The following is a 7986-nucleotide window of genomic DNA, read 5'->3' as shown; positions in this document are numbered from 1 at the left end:
CTTCTGGCTTTCCAATTTGAACAGATGTTCTGAGACGTTGGCTTGGGGTGGGGGTTGGAGTGGCAGGAAGGAAGGGCACCCCCCCTCTTAAATTCGGTTGATGCGAATTTAAAATCTTCTTTGTCTAGCAGTTTGCTGTGCCTCTCCCTTGCATAACCAAAAAGAAAGAGAAACCCAGTCCCAACAGGCTCTCCTTCTGTCTCTGAAAACCCCCCAAAAAACCAACACTCCAATTTATGCCATTGAACAAAGCTCTGGCACTTACTCCTGAGTAAATTTCATGGGGACAGGCTACACAACTGAAGACCCACACACACTTAGCTGCTTGAAGTTGTAAAGTGTTAACCTCAAGTCTGCAAATCTGTATATACATGTGAGGTCAGGAGGAACTGAAATGCAAAAACTACAGACAGTGATAATTACTTTATTTGCAAAGGCCAAAGTTGTTGGGGGTGAGAACACAGAGATCCTTCCATTGGTGAGCTGATTAACACATGCTCCTGGTGTTGTCCAATGAAATTAAATTGTCAATAGACTCAGGAAAGACAGAAGGAAGTACTTCTGTCTGTATTTCTTTGGGGAAGTACAACCAGGCTCTCTTTTGAGGAGGGGGCCTAACTCATTGGGGAGAAGATATTTTGCAGGCAGAAGGTTCCAGGTTCAATGAACGGCATTTCCAAGCAAGGAAAGAAATTGCCTTTCCTTGGTGGAAAGCACTTGGTGCTGCAAGTGGCACCTTGCAGTCCCACTGCTGGATGACACCACATTGGGAAAGGCTGACATTTTGAAGCAGATGCCATTTTGCAGGTGCAGGTCTCAAGACAATTTCCCCTTCCCGAAACGCTGGAGAGCCAGAAAAAAAAAGAGAGAAAACCTTTGTCCCCGTTCAAGCCACAGGAGATGGAGTCGAATTTCTTGAAGCATTGCATAGCATATAAAATGACGACGACGATGAACTAAATACCGCTGACTGGTCACAAAAAATCCCTCCCTTTGCCCTCAGTGAGACTGTCCACGGGATGCAAAGGTGGCCCTGGCGACCCGGCGGACTTTCCTAAGCCAGCTGGAGGCAGAAGGCGGGGGAGCAGAAAGGAGGAGGGGCGCCTGCGGGGTGAGTGTGCGTGTGGGGGGGCAGATTAGCTCGCTTGCCCGCCGCCGGGAGCAGATGGGGAGGGAATGGGTGCGGGGCCGGGGGCGTCCCTCTGCGGGGCGCGACACCAGCCCAGGGGCGGGGCGGCGCAGCAGCATAAAAGCAGCCCGGGCGGGGTGGGGAGCGGAGCCTGTCGCCTCGCTCTTTCCCGGCGCCAGCTCCGCCGCCGCGCCCCATGTCTCCGCTCGGCTCCGCAGCGCCGTCGAGGCACCGTCCCGAGATGAGCGCCGCCAGGAAGCCCAGCGAGCTGCGCAAGGTGAGCGCCCGGGGCAGCAGCCTCTCCCGCGGCCCTCGGGGTCCCCGCCCATGCCTCCCCTCCCTCTGCCGGCCCCCCGGCCTCCGGACTGACCCCCGTGTCCCCCGCAGAGCCTGAAGCCGCTGATGGAGAAGCGCCGTCGGGCGCGCATCAACGACAGCCTCAACCAGCTCAAGACCCTCATCTTACCGCTCATCGGCAAGGACGTAAGTGGCTTCCTGGGGCGCCCCGGGACCTCTTTGCCCTGGACAGCCCGCGGAGGGCAGAGAGGCGGGGGGGGGAGGCATTTTGCAGGGCCAGCGCTCCTGCGGACCCTGTCTGTGCAGTGGCAGCCCTTCCCAGCCAGTTGCCCACCAGATGTCTTGAACTTGCAAGTCCCATCATCCCCAGCCAGCATGGCCATACTGGCTAAGGATGATGGGTCTTGCAACTCAAGACATCCGGAGGGCACTAGGTTGGGGGGGTGCTGCGTATGCACAAACCAAAGAGCAGCAGGGCAGAGCATAATAGACAGTTTATTAGGATCGGCAGAGCTTTAATCCTGTGCGTGGGCTTAACAGCACATGAACTATGGTACTACGTTCCATAACAGCACTACGTTCCACAAGACGTAGTGATGGCCACCAGTTTGAAATGCTTTAAAAGGGGATTAGACAAGTTCATGGAAGAGAAGGCTACTAGTCCTGATGGCTCTGTGCTACCTCCAGTACCAGAGGCAGCGAGCCTATGTACACCAGTTGCTGGGGAACATGGGTGGGAGGGTGCTGTTGCGCTCGTGTCCTGCTTGTGGGTTTCCTGGGGGCAGCTGGTTGGCCACTGTGTGAACAGGATGCCAGACTACAGTAGATGGATCCTGGGTCTGATCCAGCAGGGCTCTTCTGATGTTCTTACCTCGGAGTAAGTGCCCTTGAACACAGCGGAGCTGGCTTCCGACTGCACAGGCTCCGACTGCACAGGCTCCACTTGGAGAGTGCGTTGAGCTCGCTAGAAGAAAAGATCTTTCAGCAGGCAGAAATGCAGCCTTTTAGATTTTAATAAGAAACATGAACAAGGAGGAGGAAGCATTATCTTTGGAAGTGCTTGTGTAAAGTAGGAACACACACATCCCGCCCACCGTGATAGAACAGGAAAAAGGCACCAGGCCTCTCTGCTTATTTTCCTCCTCCTCTGACTTGCCATCAGCTAATCTGTCGCAAAGAATAGTCAAAGTTGAAAACCTCGTTATTGCCTCACTTTTTTGTTTGTTGTTTTATAATACTTCTGTGGTGCTTAATATACTAAGATCCCCAAGCAGTTGGCCATTGGCCATGCTGGCTGGGGATGATGGGACTTGCAGTCCCACTGCTGGATGACACCACATTGGGAAAGGCTGACATTTTGAGGCAGATGCCATTTTGCAGGTGCAGGTCTCAAGACAATTTACATAAATGTATTAAAACAATAAGCATCAAGAAGGAACAAAGTACCATATATTCTGAGGCAAAACTGCCTCTGTGCTTGGAAGCACCACTTATTGCATTCATGATGTAGAATTCCTCCATGAGCTTGTCTGAAGATTTACTTCCTTCTGTTGAACACATAGCAACCTCCATCTCTCTGTGGCCACTGTCCACCTAATGCCCCCGCCCTCGCAGTTCCCTAACCCCCATCTCCTGTTGTGAGACCTCTTGGGATCCTCTGTCCGCAGCCAGCCTGTGAACTCAACTCCCTCCCCATGTTCCCTGTGATTTGCCTGTTTTCCCTGGGCACGGTTCTTTGGCTTTATGTAACCTTTAAATCTTGCAACGCAGATGACCAGTCCACTGTTTCTTTTGAGCATCTGGAAATGACCTTTTCTGCCTTCCTCGCCAGAGTTCTCGCTATTCCAAGCTGGAGAAGGCCGATATCTTAGAGATGACCGTCCAGTTCCTCAAGGATCTTCCAGACCCCCATGCCTCAGTCCCTGGTGAGTGACCTGCCCTTTGCACAGGTGTGTGGCTAACAGATCAGTGAGTGGACAGACCCACTGTAGCAAATGACTGGCATTCATTCCGCCTGTGGTGGCCTGTTCAGGTGTGCATGCGACCACTTCTGAACTAGGGACAAAGTTGTGAGAACCAGCCTAGAGCAGGTGGCAGAGGAGAGAAGCTGGATGGAGCTTTCTCTCCAAAGGAGGGTGGGGTGGGGCAATGTACACCAAGGATGGGGATCTTGGCAGGGAGGCTGAGCACACGTTTTGCACACAATAGTTTCCAGGTTCAGTCCTTGGCACTTCCAGATAGAGAAACCTGGGAAGCAGGGCTGAGAGAGGACCCCAGCCAGTGAGGTGTGTTGGGACTTCCTCTCTCATCGTTCCCAGGTAGCATGCTGGCTAGGAATAATAGAAGCTGCCATCCAACACAGCTGGAGGGTGCCAGGTTGGGGAAGTTGTCGCGGCCACATGGGCTGCCAGTTTGTGCAGACAAGACTGGGCTAAATGGACCAATGACCTGACTCAGTTAAAAGGAGGTTCATAAGATCATCCCTGGCAGAACACTTGAACCTGCATTATACGTAAATGGTTCCTTTGGAAAGCATCATTGCCTGGCCATCTTTTGGCCATATGCGCTACCACCATCCATCTTGTATTAGCCTTCCCCCAACCTTGCGCCCTCTAGACATTTTGGACTGCAGCTCCCAGCATTCCTGACCACTGCCATGCTTTGCAAGGACTAATGGGTCCAAACCATCAGGAGGACACCTGGTTGGGGCAGCCTGGTGTATGTCCATGGTGCTTTACGCAGTCTCTTGAGCCAAACGTAGGTAGGTCTCTGTTCCCAAGGACCACACAGTCTCACACTGGCACTGTGGAAGATAACAGAAGGAGATGCAAGGCCTGGATGAGACCTGTGCAATACATGCCTCACTTTCAGCGTTGTGCCTTGTTAAACTTGCCATGTCCTCTGTGTTGCTGAAATGGGTTTCAGGGAGGAGTAATCTGAGCAAACATATATCGTATTTATGCCAGTTGAAGTACCATAGCTTCCTTCAAAGGGACCTGGGAAGAGAGGTTAGCGAGGGAAGCAGGGGGTTGGTTTGTTTGCATATGTATTTCATTTCTATACCGCCCAATAGCCGAAGCTCTCTGTTAGTTTTCTGTTAGCCCCACTGGGTGCAGGAGGTTAAGCAGAACTTGTTCATGTGATGTGCCATGAAAAAGAAAGGCTAGTGCAGATTACTGTATTCTTTCTTATTTCAAAAAGGCACCTATCATTTTGGACAGCCATACTGCAATCCTGTGCATACCTACTTGGAAATAAGTTCCACTGAGTTCAATGGGGTTTACTCCCAGGTAAGTGTGTATTGGATTGCAACCTTGATTGATTAATTGGTTGGAGGGCAAAGGATCAATCAGTTAAGGGTGCAATACTATGCATGTTTAGACAGATAAATGTCCTGCAACTCCCAGCATGCCCCAGCCAGCCATGTTGCAGGACATTTTTCTGTCTAAACATGCATAGGATTGCACCCTAAAGACCTTTTAATCCCTTGGACGGGCCTAGTTTTCCAAAGAACGCATTTCATTCTGACATGTTTCCCAGGGAAATGTTGTTAATGCTGTTTAAAAGGCAGAAGAAAGTGAGCCAGGTTTAAATTACATGTACATTCTAGAGTCTGTAGGTTTGGCCTTTGAATCACAGAGTAAATAAAAATGCCAAGACAAGATGGAGTGACACATTAGAATCATTGTGCTGACACTCCTTCACCTTCCATGATATGTTGCTAGGTCTGAGCTCACCGGTCCTGGGCTCCAAATCTATCTCCCAGGGACAGGGATATTCTCCACAGAACCGTGAGTGTCCATTGGTGGCAGTGGAAGTTTTTTCTCCCTCAATGTAATTGCCATGCAGGGGGCAATTTTCAAGGGGGATTGCAGCTGAGGGAGGGAAGGGGAGAGTTAACCCTTCCCTCTCTCAGCTGCAATACCCCCCCCCCCGCAATCTTCCCCTGCATGACAATTAAGCTTAGGGGGGAAAAACAATTTCCATTGGTTTCAGATCTGGGTCAGGATGCAAATTAATTGGAGAATTTATTTTATTTGACAGGATTTGGATGAGAAAGTAATGCGCTGTCTTTGCCTCCTGTGAAATTTAAATAAATCCTAGCAATTATTTCTAAATTTGCATATGTAGATATAAATCAGCATAGGCATATTTGTGACCTATGTGCCTGAGCTCCACATCTTTTGAGTGCCTAGTAATGGCTGTGATATTTGTTTTATTTCTTTATTTACAATATTTATATACTGCTCCACATCTGAACAGATTCTGGAGCAGTGAACAGTAGAGGATAAAAAGAATAAGATACCATATCAAAAATGTGTCTAAAAACACAGTAGCAATAAAAACTGCGGCTGGTCAATCAAGGAAGGCTTCTTGAAATAAAGATGTTTTCAGGAGGCGCCAAAAACAACACAGTGTGGGTGCCTGCCTGACCTCCAGAGGCAGGGAGTTCCATAGGAAGGGGCCACCACATTGAAGGCTCTTCTCTGGGTGGACTCCAGTCGAGCTGTGGGTCCATGCAGAACCACCAGGAGCAGGATGACCTCAGTGACGGGACAGGTTGAGAAGGGAGAAGGTGCTCTCGCAGGTATCCTGGTCCCAAGTTGTTTAGGGCTTTGTATACTGGTACCAAAACCTTAAACCTGGCCCAGAAGTGAATAGGCAGCTGGGGCCGGGCCCTCGGCAAAGGGGCAGCATGCTGAAAAGGGGGAGCGTGCAACCCGACAACAGCCGAGCTGCTGCGCTCTGCACGAGCTCCAGCTTCCGCACCCACTTTAAGGGCAGCCCCACATGGGGCACACTGCAGCAGTCCAGTCTTGAGGTTGCTAGCGCCTGTGCCGTGGTGAAGGCCATGATATGTAGGGCAACTTCTCGTGTGTTCTGACGTCTGTCTGCCCTGCATTTCTCAGGCTGCCCCACATGAGTGGCAGGTGAGCCAGTACTCAGCCTCCTTCTAGGATTTGCCCCAGGTCTAGAAGCTGGGTCCTGCGTGGCGGGGCCAGAGGGACGGGGTGGAGGGAGGCACGCTGAGGCTGGTTGGTGACCAGGTCTCTCTCCCGCAGGCTCCGCCGACAGCTACTGCGAAGGCTACCACGCCTGCCTGTCCCGCCTCACGGCCCTCCTGCCCAAATGCAACCTCCTGACCCGAGACGCCTGCAGCAGCCTCCTGGAGCATCTCCAGCAGCTCAGCGAAGAGCGCGCCTGGCTCCGCGATGGCCCCCGCCCCACGGACTGGCCCCAGGCAGGGCGGGCGGGGCTGTCCCTGCACCCAGCCAGGATGGCCCAGGAAGCCTTTTCCCCACACTTCCCTGTGGTGCAAGCCTCAACCCTCTGGAGACCCTGGTAGAGCCACCGAAGGCCAGCGGCGTGTGACTTTTTCGACATGGCAAACAGTTCCCCGTGGGGCACTGGGGCATGGTCCTACGCTGCGAGAGGATTGCTAACGTGCCCATGAGAAGCACCCACCTGCAGAAGAGGGTGTGCCCTGCACCTCTGTGTGATTCACTGCTCTGGCTTTCCAGCCAGCCTCAGCGGAGAGCAGATACTTCTGTCCAGCCTCTGCCTTCTGTTGTGACTTGGGTCACTCAGTCACTCCTGACACATTCGAATGTTCTGCCCTCTGATGAGGCTGCATGTTGTGTCTCTGCATGGCAGCTTCCTGTGTTCATTTTCATTTTTAGAGAAGGTCTGCAGGTCAGTGATAGAGCATCTACAAGGCCCCAGTTTCAATCCCTGACATTCCCATCTAGGGCTGGAAAAAGTCTCCTGTCTGAAACCCCAGAGAGTTGCCACCAGTAATACCAAACAAGGCAGACGAACTGTCTCATTCAGTATAAGACAGCTTCTGATAGTCCTAGACACTTCCAGTCATGGAGGCATACCTAGAGGAGGGATGTGCAGAAACACACAGGATGGGCTGTGAGGGTGGGCACTCTCGCACAGATTCAACAAATGAATGTGCGTGCGTGCATGCAAGTGTGTGAGTGCGTGAGAGAGACAGAGGTGCCTCCAGTGTCATTCACAGTCAGCTACCAACATGGAATACAGCTATTTAGTTTTGTATCTGGGCAATATCAAGAACTTTGGGCACTTTCTGGCCCCTGTTCGTTTGTCCAGAAGTCTCCTTTCCTCCTCCCCACAGGCTTTGGGGCCCCAGCAGGAGCAGGCGGGCGGGGGGTAGGAACAAATGGCAGTAAACCCACGGTCTCAATTGTCTTTCTCATCTGGTCTGTGACTTGCACAAATCCGGCACAGCCTGAGCCAAAGATCCAACAGCACTTTAATCTTGTATATTGTAGTAAGTTTGATACACAATAAAAAAGTCATGATTTGTTAAAAAAAAAATGTGTAATTTTATCAGTATTTTAACAGAGATTCCTCAGTGTGGGATACATCCTATATATTTTTAATCTTCCTGTTCTAGTCCAGGGAGCTCTTATAATATAGAATGCTCTTCTTAATAACATAGTGGTCATTTGCAATATATTGTTTCCCCAGGAATTTGTCCACAGCATGTTCTTGGATATTTAAAATTTGTCTGTCCTGCTCCAGCAGACACT

At 51.2% G+C, this 7986-nt stretch overlaps 1 protein-coding gene across 1 annotated transcript; it reads left to right on the top strand.

Moving 5' to 3' along the window:
- Positions 1 to 563: 563 nt before the first annotated feature.
- On the top strand, positions 564 to 7761 carry HES2 (hes family bHLH transcription factor 2). Its single transcript, XM_084821531.1, has 4 exons — positions 564 to 1406; positions 1517 to 1612; positions 3258 to 3351; positions 6490 to 7761. Exons 1-4 carry the CDS (start codon positions 1326 to 1328, stop codon positions 6771 to 6773), a joined length of 555 nt encoding a protein of 184 aa, XP_084677657.1. The 5' UTR covers positions 564 to 1325; the 3' UTR covers positions 6774 to 7761.
- Positions 7762 to 7986: the final 225 nt, after the last annotated feature.

This window comes from Heloderma suspectum, chromosome 15 (genome assembly GCF_057233095.1).
Source record: "Heloderma suspectum isolate Gila_16-S chromosome 15, 16-S_ref, whole genome shotgun sequence".
Lineage (NCBI taxonomy): Eukaryota > Metazoa > Chordata > Lepidosauria > Squamata > Helodermatidae > Heloderma > Heloderma suspectum.
The sequence above is the reverse complement of the archived record's forward strand: the minus strand, read 5'-3'. Positions and strand labels throughout refer to the sequence as shown.

Bases quoted from the DNA above. Each gene is read 5' to 3' on its own strand.
- HES2 (XM_084821531.1), top strand. From the start codon at position 1,326: ATGTCTCCGCTCGGCTCCGCAGCGCCGTCGAGGCACCGTCCCGAGATG. The intron at 1,613-3,257 runs GTAAGTGGCTTC...CTTCCTCGCCAG, and splicing joins TACCGCTCATCGGCAAGGAC to AGTTCTCGCTATTCCAAGCT. The intron at 3,352-6,489 runs GTGAGTGACCTG...TCTCTCCCGCAG, and splicing joins CCCCCATGCCTCAGTCCCTG to GCTCCGCCGACAGCTACTGC.